The 17,149-nt window shown below is 41.4% G+C and overlaps 1 protein-coding gene across 6 annotated transcripts in view; it reads right to left on the bottom strand.

Moving 5' to 3' along the window:
* The window catches only part of CTNNBL1 (catenin beta like 1), a 175,189-nt gene that overhangs the window by 122,306 nt on the left and 35,734 nt on the right, over positions 1–17,149 (bottom strand). For all 6 annotated transcript variants that reach the window (XR_014831781.1, XR_014831784.1, XR_014831782.1 and 3 more), the window contains 2 exon segments: positions 13,222–13,328; positions 3,188–3,327 (listed from right to left, as the gene is read on the bottom strand). Coding sequence is in view for 2 of the 6 variants with exons in the window: in NM_001444303.1 (NP_001431232.1) it covers positions 3,188–3,327; positions 13,222–13,328 (247 nt within the window). In the remaining 4 variants the exon portion in view is untranslated.

Below are 17,149 nucleotides of genomic sequence, written 5' to 3'. Positions count from 1 at the left end.
GCTCTTCACAGACCAGAATTCCACTCCACAGCCAGCCGATGGCTGGGCTCCAGCCTCTCAAGGGGAGAGACAGGCACAGAAGCGCTGACAAGCCCTCACCAGCAGCAGTGATGCAGAGCGCCAGAATAAACTCTGAAGCTGCTTCTCACGGTTGAAAGGACGAGGCACAAGCTGTTTTCTCACATCCTCTGCCTCTTAAGGTTACAACAAACCAGACTCTGATCCAATTAAAATCCCTATAGTTTATGTTTTCTCAGAGAAGGACAAAGCAAAGATGACCTGTGTTCGCTGGGAATAGGACCAGCCATGTATGGTCTTGGGTGATAAATGAAGAGTTAAAAAAGATTAAAAATTTAAGTCGTGACTGCCATGAAATTGTTTATTCATGGTAAGGTGTTTCGGGCAGTTACAGCTGTACAACAGTAAATTGTTAACAACCGTTTCCTGAAGAAAAATTTCCATTATAGATCACAGATAAGACAAGAAGCAGAGTGCAGTGCTACCAGGAGATCCACGTTCCAACTGATGGAGGAGATGTTAGGTGCCAAGTTGAGAAGACCTACCCTTTCCTGAAACCACTTTCAGGAAAAATGGTACTTTGAGGAGGATGACATTTACCCTAATTGCTACGTCTAATTAAAATTAGGTAATTGAAAAAATTTCAAATGCACTTTAAATCCGACATAGGGCATAATTACAAATCAGATTTTAAAAAAATATCATTAGGGCAGCCGGGTGAAGGTGAGCAGACAAGAGGGGAAAAAACAGTTTAGCTAGCAGAAAACAGGAGGGAAATGGCAGTCTGTCAAAGTTATTATAGGGGGAGGTTTTGTTTTTTTTTTCCTCTCTCTTTTCCTTTTTAAAGACCAGAACTTAACAACTTGGAACATCTGTGCCCTTGCCTTTCCCAAGTATGCCGATGTCGAGCACACTTCTTGTGTCAGTCTTCTCCCCAGCAGGAACCAGGCTGGTGAATCAGCAAAATGTCAGTATCTTCAGAAAGCTGCCACTATTATTTTGAGTTAGCAGGAATAGAAAAAAGAATGAGAGATGTGTTTCCAGAAACAAAAGAGGTGATTTCTGGATTAATACAGAAGGTTAAAGGCGACTGTGCACCTCTGTCATCCTAGAGGGACGACTCGAGGTGCATTAGAAAGGACACTGGACTGGAAATCAGGGGCCTGGAGTGCCAGCCTCAACCTTGACAGCTGGCTGTCCAACACTGAGACCTCGGACTGACTTGTCACTAGGTGAAAAAACAAGGTACTGGACTAATCCAAAGGTCTGCTTGGGTTCTGAAAACCTATCACTCTGTAGGTGAACTGAAAGGTGAAGTCACAATAGAACTCTTGGTTACTGACTCTGTAGGACCAATTAGTACCCCGAATATGGCCAACCATATGCTAGATACCCACTGTTTACTGATGGATGCTGCTTGAGCATCAGTGCAGCCTATGGTTCCTCGGGGTCTCGCACGGTGCTCGATACATATAAGCACTCAAAGCATGTCTATCAAACGAATTTATGAAACCCCTACCGAGCTCACCCAGAAGCAAGCTACTTGACTAGGGTTCTCATACAACCCAGAACCTCATGGTGAAGCCTGGAGAACATATTTATCAATCTGGGGGCAGACAGAGTGATTTTTAACATTGCCTAACATTACATGAAGTATCAGAAATAGCTTAAGATCACCCGTCAAGAAGCCTGCATTAAAATTATTCACTGATTTATTTCTAGGAGAATTATCAGGCAGGAAAGAATCCAGTTAGACTTGCTCTCAGGAGAGAGATTACCAGAAAGATGAAAATAACATGAAGCAGCAGCAGATTCCCCATGAATATCACTCAAGCAGACTAACTACATTTGTCTCTTATCTTCAGAAATCTGGATTCAAACAGAACAACTATTGGAAGAGAATTTGCTTTAATGACCATAACCCCGACCACAGGCACATCAAAAACCTTTTCCACTAAAACAGTTGTCCCTTTGACAGCGAAGACAAAGTATAAAAAGGTTTTGGAAGTCATGATCACATTCAGTTAAAAGTACCATACGAAGTACCTACTACGTATCAGAAACTGCTCAGCACTTACATGAACTACTTTAATCCTCTTAAAAACACTGAAAAACAGAAGTTTATATGTACAGTTTTCTTTTTCTTACTAAATGCCATCCACGAATATACACCGTATCATTCCCACAGAAGAGTCTAGAGCATTTAGGTATTGAAAACAAGTCACCTTGTTTTAAAATTTTAAAAAAAGAATTCACAGGAGTTCTCTTGTGGCAGAGCAGGCTATGGATCCAGCATGGTCACCGCGGCGGCTTGGGTTGCTGCTGTGGGGTGGGTGCAATCCTGGCCTGGCATCTTTTGCGTATTGCAGGCACAGCCAAAAAAAAAAAAAAGAAAAGAAATAGAATTCACAATTTTCAGATCCTTCAATAATTTAATATTCTATGCCCTGTGGCTGATAAACCTTAAGGTATCCGTGTCTGGTTACACCCAGCAATATAACTATCTACTCTGCACATGAGAAAATGTAACTATCTACTTTGCACATGAGAAAAATAAGGGCTGGAGGGGCACCAAATTTCATATAAGAAATGAAGCCTGGAGTCGAACCTACAGTGTTGTTTAGGTCTAATGCTCATTCAACAAATACTAAATGTTATTGTGTGCCCACCTTTTTTTTTCTAAGGAATTGGGAATCTAGCAGTAGACAAAACAGATTAAATCCCTGTCTTCCTGGACATTCCAATGTGCTTTCCACCAGGGTTCACTGCCTCCTCTTGTCTCAACTCCACTGAACCATCTGTGTGCAGACTGATGTCTAAATCAACAGATCCAAATCCTGTCTGGCCCTGCCTAGATAATGGGCTCCCAAATCAAGATCCTAACAAAATTCATGTTGTTAATATACGAACAGATAACATCACAATGAATTCTAATATTAATAAAGAACAAATATGATAATTAAGGATTACCCAAGACTTATTAATAGATAAAAAAACAGACTTTCAAAGGAGTAAAGAGCAGTGTGTGTTTCAAGATGGGAGATAATCAGAATGAAAACAGAACACCAGACGTGACAGCAGAGATCAGCAGAGACAGACAGGAAAAGGAAGTAAACAGTATTCCCCCAACATGTTCGCCTTCTTACTGAAGACAGAGCTGAAAGGATATCTGTATTATCATGGCCAAGCAATCCAAGAAGAGACTGAACAGCATTCAGCTCTACCAGAAGATGGTACAGGTCTGGCATGGTGGCCACCACATGCATCTCCTGAATGATGTCATTTAGGTCCAGCTCAGATTCCATAAACCTAGGAGAGAAAACAAGACAGCTTCTTTGAAAGGGAAGGGGTACTATTAGCAGTGAACAGCAAACAGCAATATAATCCACACAGACGGACAATCTGTCAAAGTGTCCACAACAGACCAACCAAGAAGTAGGCTCATCCAAACATCATACTGTCACACAATTTCCTTGGGAAATCGATTTCCTCATTACAAAAATCAATCTTGGATTCAGAACTCATTACAGGGTTCCCCTTACTCTTGTAGTCACAAGTTGCCTTTTAGAGGCTCCCAAAGCATTTTGCGGCATTTAATGATCTGCCCACCGGTCCTGTGGATTAGCTACCATTACCCGTTGGTATGTATGGCAATTCCCTCTGCTGCCCTGAACATAGTTACTCTACTATTCCAGAAAGGGCTTCTCTTACTTGCCACTTCAGATCAAGGGCCAACTGTTCCCTTTACCCAAAGGAAAAAACAGATTCTGCTGCCATCGCGAATACCTCCCCCCACCCCGACACACCTTCCAGGGAGCTGATTAAGAAGAAGATACCAAAGTAAAGTAGATCTAGTCTGGCATCCTTCAGTCACCACCATACCTTAAATAGTGTGACATTTTACTCACATTTCCACACCTGAACCTTTCCTCAAACATATACCCAGGCACTAAGAACAGAACTACTTTGCATTCACCTCTGCATGTCCTCCCCCAGAATTTGACATAGAAGAAATGCCCACTAAGCCTTTGATGAACAAGACAGGTTTGTCCTGAGAAGGAAATGAGCTAATCCATGTAAAGCAAATGAATAATACCTGACTGAGAATAATCAGTAGTTAAGCAGGCTCTCCAGCCAGACTACCTGCCTTTGAACCTCACTTGGCCACTTACTTAGCCTGTCTATGCCTCAGTTTCTTCAACTCCATAACAAAGGGGACAATAAAGTTGCATAAAAAGTAAATGAGTATAAAGCATAAAGGACTTGAAAAAATGTCCGTTATACAAAAAGCACTATGTTTGCTTTCATTTCTACTACTACTGTTACACCTTCTACTATTATTATAATACGTCTGCCTTCACTTCTAGAATGTACGCTTCCTAAAGACAGGAATTACATCTTTTGTCTATATTTGTGGCCTCAATTCATTTTGTCCTGCTTAAATGAATTGAGGCCACAAAGAAAAGGAGCATAAGCAGGGACTCTTGAAGTCATGAAGGGCTTGTCAACATCCAGAGGCTGAGGAGCTGGGAAAATACCCCCTCTCCAGAACTCTACAGATTCTACCAGCACAAAATCTGGAGACAATAATGCTTCTTTAAAACATGGCCATATTTTAGACAATAGCCCTTACCATTGTTTTTCTCCATTACTATCTTTAATTTTACCATTTATATATTTTTTCTGATTATAAAATACTACTTTTTATAGAAAACTGGGAAAAGAAAGATAAGCCCTCAAAAAGTAAAGAGAAATCACCCATAATCTTATTAACCAGAAGTAACCACAGAGAATACTCTGGTATGTTTAAGTCATGTTTCTCAACTCAGAGCCTTCCCCCCAATCAAAACTCGCCTCGTGGTATCCAGTCTAAACACAATGTTTGCTGTTGTTAACATAGGCCGAACGATTCCTCTTATCATTAAACATTCTCCTACAACTGGGGAAGCTAGGATCTGACACAGCTGTCAGGCCTTCCTCTCCCAGTATCTCCCCTGCTGAGCCCAGACATGGCTCTAGAGTCCTTCTCGACCTAGTGTTCCAAGGAAAGACAACCCATCAATCACCGAGAGAGAACAGGAGACGAAGCCCATCGGAAATTCCTATTCTAAACAATACATTTTAAAAAGCTACATGGTACGTACGCTCTTGTGTAGATGTACTACAATTTACTGTACCAGTCCCCCTTGGTCAGCCATTCAGATGGTTTCCATTTCCCCTCTTACAACAAATGATGCCTGTGTTCGTAATTACGGTGGTAGGCTAAGTCCCGGGAAGGAAAAGACCAAGTCAAAGAGTGTGCATAACTTAACAGATTTTGATATATCCCGCCAGAAAGGTACCAACGGTGTATGAAGTCCCTGTTTCCCTTCTTGTCCTCTTCAAAACACAGTTATTATCTACATAAAAGCTCCAATTAGAGATGGGAAATGTAACTTTTAAAAATTTCACATTTCTGATACCATGATGGTTAAAATTTTGTTAAGTTTTACCAGCTACTCGCATTTCTCCCTTGCCCATCTTTATAGCAGGGTGCTCATCTTACTTACTGATTTACATGCACCCTTATATATTAAGGAAATTAATCTCTGTCATATGTTGCAAAAAAAAAAAAAGAGAGTGAGAGAAAAGTATCTGCCCTTTAATTTGTGCATTGTGCTTTCTAACATAAACGTTTTAAATTAGTCAAATCTGTGTCTTATGAACTCTATTTTACATGTATTCTGGATAAGGTTTTTTAATGCTAAGATCAGATATATTTTATGGTGTATGTTTAGGTTTATACATATTTAAATGTTTAGGAGTGATAAAACTGAAATTTATTTCAGCATATACTATAGGGTAAAGATCTAACTTTATTTTCTGCAAATGCCTGGCCAAATGCCCCAATACCATAATCTATCTTTTTTCCACACATCTGAAGAAAAGCCACCTCAATCATATACTAGATTTTAATGTGTACTCTAATCTGTTTATGGGCTTTTCATCCCATTTCATTGATTTGTTGGCAAATTCCTGAGCCAGGCCCACACTTCTGTACTGTTGTTGCAGTATATTTATGTCTGTTACTGCAAAGTACCTCCATGTTAACCTTTTTTTGACTGTCTCCTTGTCTATTCTCCCCTGCTTATTATTCCAAGTAAATTTCAAAATAATTTTTGTCAAGACCGCCTTTTTTTTTTTTTAATTCTACAACTGTGCTTACAAATAGATTACCTTTTAAGTCGCTAGTTTCCCATTACCTAAAGTGTGGAAGCCAAATCAGAATCATGCCTTGGAAGGGCTGGTGCAAAATTCAGATATTCCATGGGGCAGTAGATCTATATAATCTTTGAATCTAATTGGCTCAGCAAACTGCTAAGGCTCATTTACCTTACATAGGCAGTTTGAAAAAATATCTGATTTCTTGAGAGTAACTTGACAAAAGATGTTTACAGTTCACCAGGAAAAATTAGCGAGGGAGACTGGGAACCAAACAGTAATAAAATCATGCTGAATCCAAGGAAGAGATCTGGAGACCTGAGTGATAATCAGTGAATGAATATCAGCCTGGAGAGAAGTTCCTGGTGAGTATCCTGTAGGGCTCCATCCTTAGGCCTGTTTAGATCAACTATATTATCTCGTTGTTATTTTTTGATTAACCACTTGGGTGAAGACATATAAAAGCGAACTTAACAAATGTCATATAACAAAGCTTACAGAGAACACAGCTGCTGACAGACTTGATTCAAACAGTCCCTGACAGGCAATGGTGATGGACCAAATCTAATAGGAGGAAAATTATCTAGGATCCAGGTGGAGAATGCACTGAACCAAAACGTCAAGTACAAATGGATGGAGCAGGAAAGATGGAATGTAAGAAAGAGGACATGTGTAGAAAGGACTTGATGGTTTTAATCAACTGGAACCACAATACAAATCAGACTATAAGACGGTTCAGCTAGGACAGAGACTAGCTCTCAGTGTCTCTGGACACCGAGCGCTGGGCATAGTCCCTGGTCCACTGCAGAAATTTAGCAGTTGACTGTCAAATGAAGGAGCAGGGGAAAGGAGCTGCCACAAATGCTGCTGTGCTTTTAGGCTGCTTAAAGAAGACAAGATAAGAGTTATGATGATTAGATGACCCTAAAAGTTTGTGACATTTGCTACAGGAACCATACTTTAGGAGGGACATGGAAACTAATTCAAGAAAGCAATTGAGATTATATGGAGTCTAGATATCCTCTCGTGTGAGGATTTGCTGAAATTCTTATTTCATTCTAGGTTGAAATCTTAAGAATCAGAGCTGCCAAATGATGAAATGGGTTTCTTTGGAAAGTTAGCTCCTTGTCACTGGAGGTAATTAATAAAGGGTGATATAAAAAACCAAGAATTAGATAGGAGAAACGGACCATTCCTTTCAGTCCCTTCCAACTTGGAAATTCTTCTCCCATTAAATATGCAATCTTAACCAAATATCTTTAAGTTTAGGAAGTCAGAAAATCACTAAAACAAAACAAGCAGAACGTCAGCTGTGAGCAGGGAAATATAAAAATACCACTGAGGTCCTGTGTTACATGAGCAGTGGGATATAGTGGGAAGCGCCTGGATTTGGGAATGAGGTTGACCTGAGCTGCACCCCAGTCACATGATTTACTGGCTGTCTTACCCGTAACAGTGTGTCAGTAAGTACTTATGGGCACACACTACGAGCCGGTCACTGTGCTAGGTACTGAGGATATAACAGGTAACGAAGTAGGAGTTCCCGTCGTGGCGCAGTGGTTAACAAATCCGACTAGAAACCATGAGGTTGCGGGTTCGGTCCCTGCCCTTGCTCAGTGGGTTAACGATCCGGCATTGCCGTGAGCTGTGGTGTAGGTTGCAGACGCGGCTTGGATCCCGCGTTGCTGTGGCTGTGGTGTAGGCCGGTGGCTACAGCTCCGATTCAACCCCTAGCCTGGGAACCTCCATATGCCGCGGGAACGGCCCAAGAAATAGCAACAACAACAAAAAAAAAAGACAAAAGACAAAAAAAAAAAACAGGTAACGAAGTAATCCCAGCTGCTCCTCACCAAGCTCCTAGCGTCTGGCACAAATATAAACAACCTATTACCTATAATTAATTGCAAAGATATCCAGTGTTGCCCAAGAAAATTGTCATTGGAACACAGAGTACTGGCCTCTAATCTTGTCAAAGGAGACAAAGAAAATTAACTAACATCTCTAAAACTCAATTTCCTTAATCTTCCTAGTTGAATTATATGAGCATTAAAAGAGATAATAAATAGGAGTTTTCATTGTGGCTCAGGAGGTTAAGGACCTGATGTTGTCTCTGTGAGGATTTGGGTTCGATCCCTAGCCTCACTCAGTGGGTTAAGGGTCCAGTGTTGCCACAAGCTGAGGCATAGGCTGCAGATGCCTAGCTGTGGTGCAGGCCTGCAGCTGCATCTCCAATTCAACCCCTAGCCCGGGAACTTCCATATGCTACAGGTGCGGCTGTGGGAAAAAAAAAAGAGAGAGAGAGATAATAAATAAAGTGCCTAACAATTGTTGGCACATAGTAGGTAATCAATGAATCTAGAGACCCTAAGTTTGCTATGGTAAAACAAAGACAATTCTCCTTTTGCTGACAAAAGTATAAACCTACTCATTTAAAGCACGCACTACAGGAGTTCCCGTCGTGGCGCAGTGGTTAACGAATCCGACTAGGAACCATGAGGTTGCGGGTTCGGTCCCTGCCCTTGCTCAGTGGGTTAAGGATCCGGCGTTGCCGTGAGCTGTGGTGTAGGTTGCAGACGTGGCTCGGATACCGCGTTGCTGTGGCTCTGGCGTAGGCTGGTGGCTACAGCTCCGAAGACCCCTAGCCTGGGAACCTCCATATGCCGCGGGAGCGGCCCAAGAAATAGCAACAACAACAACAACAAAGACCAAAAAAAAAAAAAAAAAAAAAAAAAAAAAAAAAAAAAAGTAAAAGAATAAAGCACGCACTACAGTATTTGCAGAGGGCTAGCCAGGGATTAGGCATACCTTCAGCAACAAGATGACTCTCAGCTGGAGGGAAGGATCAAGTTAGAGGTCAATGGGAAAGCAATAGAGCAACATATTAAAACAGTAACCCAGGCTGAGATGGGGTCAGTGATTCCATCTGGTGTGAAGGCGAATATTCTGCTGGCCTGTCCGTGTACAATTTGCTTCAGACCAGCAGGATGTTCTCCTTCAACTGCAAAAGTGAATGTTAGCAAATGACCAGCAATACTCAAAAATAGCATAAAAGCAAAAGAAACTAATGAATGCTCCTGCAGTCACAAGACCAGCTATAAGTGCCCAGAGAACAGGATGCTTCCTCCACCCAGCTAAATCAGTTCTCAAAGTGTGGTCCTGGAAAGACAAAACAAAAACAAAAACAAAAACGGAGTTCCGGTAGTGGCTCAGCAGAAACAAATCTGACTGGGATCCACAAGGATGCAGGTTCGATCCCTAGCCTCGTTCAGTGGGTTAAGTATCTGGCATTGCCAGGAGCCGTGGTGTAGGTCGCAGATGCGGCTCGAATCCTATGTTGCTATGGCTGTGGTATAGGCAGGCGGCTACAACTCTGATTCGACCATCTAGCCTGGGAACCTCCATATGCCGCAGGTATGGCCCTAGAAAAGACCAAAAAAAAAAAGTGTGGAAGTGTGGTCCTGGAACTACAGGGGCAGGGTAGAGGTGGCTAGAAATCCTGTCAGGGATTGATAAAATAAAAATTATTTTTATACTAACTCCAAAACATTGTTTGCCTTTTTCATTCGTATTCTCCCAGGAGTGTATAGCAGTTTTTCAAAGGACTATACAACATGTGATGATATCACTGCTCTAATGGCTAATGAAATGCTTGCATGTATACTCTAGAATTTTCTAAAATAAGCACTTTGGGGTACTCAATAATTTAGGGGTGCTAAGGGGTCCTGAGGCTAAAAAATCTGAGAACCACTAAACCAATCCTGCCCCTGCAAAAATGAAGAGAAAAACTACTAAAGGACTTACTAGGGAAATAGCAACTCTACTCAATGTGATGTGTGGGAGAAAGATCACACGGTGCAAAGTAGAGGCTGCATAAGGAGAATTGTCAATTGAATCTGAAACGCAGCCAAATGAAGAGAGGCACTTTTTGGTATGCAATCAAAATGACAATTGCATATATGGGAAAATAAATTTGAATGTTTCTGATCTCAACCGGAAAGTTTCATTCAAATATGCTCTAGCAATTTTCATCTTAATTGCACCTCGCTGGTCTAGAGAATTATAAAAAGACACTGCATCAGTAAGAATTCAAGAACTCAAGGTTAAAACACAATGTAGTTTCCTAACTGCTTTTGCACATTGAAAAGAAAAATGTTCCTTATGCATAATTTCAATTTTCAAATGTTTAGATTTAAAAACTAAAATAGTACATAAATTTTGTCTGAATGGAAAACACTGTAGATATTTTTAAATAAAATAACATTTTCTTAAAATCCATTCATGAATTAGAACACTCGAACATCGGTGAATGCAGAAATATTTTTATGATTATAATCTATTCATTTATTACTTATATAATCTAAAGTGACAGAAGTGTACCCACCAGGTGGGCAAAGGCAATACTGGCATTCCAAGAAGTAAACTGGATTTCTTAAAGTTCCAGTGCCATCAACCTATGGCATAGCTGCCTCATAATGTATCCTTAGGTTCCAAGCAGCAGGAATGTAGTAAATATCACATCAACTCTGTAAGATCTCTCATGGTTACTGAGAACCTACAGAATGACAGGTACTGTACTAGGCACTATAGAGACAATAAACAGTCCACCTCCTAAAAGGAACACAGTGTCTAATGCCAAAAGACCGCTGAGTAAAGAAATATCAATCAAACAAATGGCAAAGATGTTAAAGACAGATCGAATTCATTGTGGGCAACAACAGAGGGAAAGAGACCTGCTCATGGGAGAATTAAAGGACACAGTGGGGAGTGTGGGGAGTGTGGCAGTAGCTATCAAAGTTTAAAATGCGCATGCCCTTCAACCTGGGAAGTCACCATTTAGTACGTCTCCTATAGAAATACATGCACATTAAGACACACGTACATGGAGATTTGCTACAGCATTGTTCATAAAAGCCAATATTTAAAATAGCCAAATGTCCTTCTATAGAAAAAGAATAAATAAATCATAACATCTCTATACCATCAAACACTATGCACTGGACACAAAACATAAGGTAAATATGCATGTTACCTATTACATTATTAACTCCTTTTTTTTGCATTCTTCTCAAGGCCCAAAGAAAATTGGCCACGGCTGCCATTTCAATTACAACATTGAAAGATCTTCTGTTATGTAACCAAAAAAATTAAGGTGCAGAATATGTATAGTATGATTGAGGTAGGAGAAAAATTGTATATTTACATATATATGTAAATAAATGTACAGAAAACAATTAAAAAGGATATTCTGGAGTTCCCATCGTGGCGCAGTGGTTAACAAATCTGACTGGGAACCATGAGGTTGCGGGTTCGGTCCCTGCCCTTGCTCAGTGGGTTGACGATCCGGCGTTGCCGTGAGCTGTGGTGTAGGTTGCAGACACGGCTCGGATCCCGAGTTGCTGTGGCTCTGGTGTAGGCCGGTGGCTACAGCTCCGATTCAACCCCTAGCCTGGGAACCTCCATATGCCGCGGGAGTGGCCCAAGAAATAGCAAAAAAAAAAAAAAAGGATATTCTCAGCAGTGTTCAAGGTGCTATCTCTAGAGGAACAGAAAGCGGGTCAGTGCACCGAAGGAGGGCTTTCCTTTTTCATTCTACTAATAGAATACACATTGGTATTTTTTATGATTATAATCTATTCATTTATTATTTATATAATCACACACACACACAGAGAAGTATGACAAATTCAATTACTGTATGGTAGAGGTCAGCACAAAACCTGATAGGACTCTGGTGTTAGAAAAGCTGAGCTCTGATCCAGCTACTCCTACTGTCTAAGGGGGCTGTGGCCCTGGGTCCAGGAACCAGGTTCTCCTCTCCCCACCTCCTCATCTAAGGTACAGAGAGAACACAGTGGACCATACCAGGTTGCCACGAGAACTGTATGCCCTCTGAAACCTCTGTGCCTTTGTTCACGCTAGTCACATTGCCTGGCATGCCTTTCCATGTTTTTCTCAGCCTAAGGACCACTCTTCAAGGCCCAGCTCAAATACCACCTCTTCTGTGAAGCACTCTCCCCTACCTTGGTATTCATGGCTTCTTCCTTCTTGCTCCCATAGAGCTCTACTTATATTTCAGATAGGAAGGGAAAGAGAGATTTAGGACATTAAAATTTGTATAAATAAGAAAATCCAATTACTTAGAATTCAAAACTGATTGCAAGTTATCAGATTCCTCATTAGAGCACTTGACAGTGGTTACAACCATATCAACTATCATTTCCTGAACATTTACTATATGCGAGGTACTGAGCTAAACACTTTCCATTAATCTTGCTTATTCTTCACAAAATCTCTGTTGGGGAGGTACTATTTCTTGACACGGATGAGACACCCAAGGCTAAGAAAGTGATTTACTCAAGGTCATGTGGGAGTCACACCCCTATCTGTCTAACCCCAAAACCTTTGACATTTTTTCCACAGTCAAGCTATCACTAATGGCAGCCATGGTTTTCTTTGGGCCTTGAGAAGAATGCAAAAAAAAAGGAGTTAACATAATAGGCCTGATGTTTAGAAGGGCCTGGTCCTAGGCTGGGACCCGGGACCTACCTGGGACACTGAACATCTGCCTTCCTTCTGTGAGTTTGGAATTTTGGTAGTTACTCCGGGCAGATGATGCCATGATCTGTCTTCAAGAGATATACCCTTGTCTCAGAGTCTCAAATGGGCTTCCCTAAACAGAAACACTGCACTTGTGATGATGTATGTCACTGGTGGAAAAAGTGGCATGTCTGCCTGACTCCTCCCAGTGGGAAGGAGAAACCCAGGAAGCTTGTACTGAACGTCTCCAGACAGCCTGATGTGTCCTTTCCCCCTGCTGGTCCTACTGTGTACCCCCAAGTCCTGTGAGTACTTCCAGTGACTTCCCTAACATGTGGGTCATCCTGGGACTCCTGAGCCAAATCACAGAAACCGAAGCAGACAAGACACACAAAGAGCCAAAGGAAAATAGCAAACAAAACACCTCAGAGGGGAAGGGGCAAAAACAGCAAAACTGAGCCTTACTTCTCTGGATTGTCTGGAAACTTGATCCGTAACTCTTGGTTTTTATACGATCGTTTTTCAAATGTAAGGATCATTTTCTTCACTGAGCTTTCATCCAGTGGTTCCTCCTGGTGCAAAGGGACAAATGCAACAATTTCAGTCCAAAGTGATTTCTTCTTCACTATCACTACTCCTTTCCCGCGGCTCTTACGAGCCATGCTCACCTTTCTGGGTGGAGTGCACAGTACATGCTTTATCTCCCCCATTAGGAAGAGGCTCTACATCACAACGACTTTGCATCAAAACTTTATCTGGAGTTCCCATCGTGGCACAGTGGTTAACGAATCCGACTAGGAACCATGAGGCTGCGGATTCGGTCCCTGCCCTTGCTCAGTGGGTTAACGATCCGGCGTTGCCGTGAGCTGTGGGGTAGGTTGCAGACGAGGCTCGGATCCCGCGTTGCTGTGACTCTGGCGTAGGCTGGTGGCTACAGCTCCGATTCGACCCCTAGCCTGGGAACCTCCATATGCCGAGGGAGCGGCCCAAAGAAATAGCAGGAAAAAAAAAAAAAAAAAAAAAAAAAACTGTATCTCACGTCTAGCACAGGAAGTTTAGTTTAAGGTATTAAAGATGCACTCATTCAACAAATATTTCTTGAGCAGGCTGTACGGTATGGAGTGATCAATAATATTACATGTGTATTTAACTGTTATCTCGTCCTTCTCTTTTGTTGTACCTGTAAGATAACCAGAGGTTTAGAAGAACTTGTTCAAGGTCAAACCCTCCTGAGTCAGTGGACAGTGGGCCACAATCTTTTCCCCACACCAAGGGCTAGCAAACTATGGTCCACAGGTCAAATTCAACTTACAGCCCATTTTTGTACACTCAAAAGGTAAGAATGGTTGTTAATTAGCAAGAGTCACTGCTTTGTGTTTCTTATACATTCCTGTATCGAGTCCTTGCTAGCTGCTGAGAAGGGAATCAGACAGCTACCTGGAATCCCGATATAACAATAAGAGTTGAGTAACTTCATCCAGAGGAAGCATAAAAAAGCTAGTAGACCAAACAGAGTTTTCTTGCTTCACACACTGGAATAAAATCTATAAAGTTTAAAAAAAAAAAAAGTGATTTTTTTTTTTTTTTTTTTTTTTTTGGAAAACAGAATCATTCCCCCCCCAGAAATCTACACTAAAATTTTAGAAATGATTTCTTCTCAGTTTATTTTCCAGTTTAAAGTACTATGCTGTACTACGCTATATACTAGAAACAACACTGTAAATCAACTGTACTTCAATTACATATACATTTTAAAAATATTCAAAACACTACTTTGCAAAATACCTGAGTGCAAGCAAAATAAAGCCAAGATAAATTTTAAATGGAAAATAAAGCATTGTAGCAAAAAAAAAAAAAAAAAAGTAATGTGCTCTAATGCACTCTGACTCTTCAACACTCTCCCAACTCCTAGCTTCACAGCTTCATAGTCACTGACCATAACTCACACCTAAAAGCAATCAAGAAACTGCTATTAAAAGAACCGGAAATAGAATCTTTTCGAAAGCAGTGAATCATCCCATAATTTTTTAAGCACCCCAAAATGCTAGCTATTATTTTACTAAATTTCAATTTTCATATGTTGAGTTAATGGGAGATCCTATAAATTCATTCTAGCCATTCGACACATTTCTTAGATTTTATCAATGACTCCTGGACCTAAGGCACTCTGCTGGACTCTCACTCACTCTCCAGTATCTACAGCTTTAGAGAGAGGATCCCTGACCTGATAAAAACTGAAGTCAGCGCCCTCCCTGGCTCAGGACCCCAGGCTTAGCTGCACTACTTACTAGCCACAAAGCAACATTACTTTGCTGAATATCATCTTTAAATCCTCACCAAGGCTAATTAATTCTACCTCATCAGTCCTCCTGAATTCATCCACTTGGCATTCAGAATCAAATCCCAAGCCCTTCAAATGACCTACAAGAGGAAGATCTGGCGGGATTTGGCCCAGATAACCTCTCCCACCCCAGGCCCCTGGTGGTGGCCCATGTCGACTTAATCACTGTTGACTCTCCAATGACACTGCCTGGTGGAAGGAAGGAAGGGAGAGACGGGAGAAAACATTTCTATCTTTCAAGGTCATAATGATGACTTAAAGAGATGAGGTACATAAAACTTTTATAATCTATATGACACAATTAATGCAAACTCTTACTGTAACTACTAGCACTACTGTTAATGTACCAAACTTAACCACTGGGATTTAACTAAAATAATTCAAATTTCTAGGAAAGGGTTAAATCACTTTCCAGCAACCTCTCAATATCCACTGCTCTTCTTTCCCCTAGCTAATATCCTATCCCCCCTGTAGAACAGGGGAAAAAAAAAAAAAAAACACCTTATTCGTGTTAATAATACAGCTCTCATAGGATTCCCAAAGTCTCAGCCTCTCCAGGGTTTGGCCTTCCCTCCTTTAATTTCTCTCCAGCACTGAGGAAAAACTGAATTATCAGTCTTAGTCATCGGCCACAGCAGTATCTCCAATAGCTCAACGTCAGAAACCAGAGGGAGATTTCAGAAAGATGAATGCTGGTGATGTAGCACAAAAAGGACAATAATATTTTACAAGCTCACGTGACTTTACCAGGGCAAACATCACTTGTTTTTCATCAAATGGGACTTTGGTGGCAGTGAGAAAATAACTCCTGGACTTGTAGCCTTCCATGTGTCATTTTTACAAAGCGATCTCTTTTTCCCTGTCCCTTAACAGAAGGGCTGGTCCCACATTGCATTTCTGTCTCCCAGGCTAGAAAGCATTTACCCATGACAGCTACTATCCTAATCCTCCAGTACCAGCCTTGCCCGACACGGGAATTATACCTGCCAATTAACTGCTGCTGCAGGGCTAACAGATTGAGCAGAAGCTGGGGAGGAGGGAGGGAGGAAGCGAAGAAGGGCTACACACACTGTTTGTCTACGGCTGGCAGGGCTGCTGCCCTCAGAGAGGTGATTCAGGACTGTCTCCCAGCACAGATTTCCAAAGTGCCACCATCTTTTAGGGGCAGACCCCCAAATGAGCACTGGTGCAAATCCTAATGAGGAGAGAGTTACTGTCACGACACAGTAAAGACCTTTTTGGAAAATGAACAATTTTTTCTTTCCTTCTCAAATTCACATTCCAGCTTCATTTTCTTGATCCAAACTTAGCACTTAGCATCATGTCTTTGAGGAAACCAAAAAACAGCTGGCTCTTAAGAATCTATTTCCATAATTCATACTGAACAAAATGCCAGAGTGAAATAACATACAAGTTGCGGAAATAACATCCTTAAGGATTTAACAAGGCACAAAGGTAAGGTCATGTTAATCACGGATAGTTTATCTCCATTCTTTTCAGCTTCATTCATTTATTCATTCAATAAATATTTGTTAAAGGCCTACACCAAGAGCTAGGCATTGCTCTGAGTGCTAGAGATATAACTGTGAACAAAACAGAGCCAGTCCCTGTTTTCAAAGGAGGTTGGAGAGAGGACAACAAAGGAGTGAAATAAACAAATAGGAATTTCAGATCATGATAAGGGCTGTGAAGACAATGTACAGAAAAAAGGGATAAGAGAATGAGAGAAAGACTTGCAGAGCTACCTCAGAGACAGCAAAGACTTCTCTGAGGAGGAAACGTCTCAACTGAGACCAGAATGAGAAGAAACCAGCCATGTAAAGCATTAGGGGAAGCAGAGCACGCCAGCAGAGGGCACGGCAGTGAAAAAAGGGTCCGGGGGAGTTCAGCGGAAACAAATCTGACTAGGATCCATGGGGATGCAGGTTCGATCCCTGGCCTCGTTCAGTGGGTTAAGTATCTGGCATTGTCGTGAGCTGTGGTGTAGGTCGCAAATTGGGCTCGGATCTGGAGTTGCTGTGGCTGTGGTGTAGGCCAGCAGCTACAGCGCCA

The sequence above is a fragment of the Sus scrofa genome, chromosome 17, assembly GCF_054392235.1.
Source record: "Sus scrofa isolate SSC_HxYL_T2T_F1_AM1 chromosome 17, Sscrofa_HxYL_maternal_Yorkshire_Landrace_v2.0, whole genome shotgun sequence".
In the NCBI taxonomy this organism is placed as follows: Eukaryota; Metazoa; Chordata; class Mammalia; order Artiodactyla; family Suidae; genus Sus; species Sus scrofa.
Note: the sequence above shows the minus strand (reverse complement) of the source record. Positions and strands in the feature narration are given on the sequence as shown.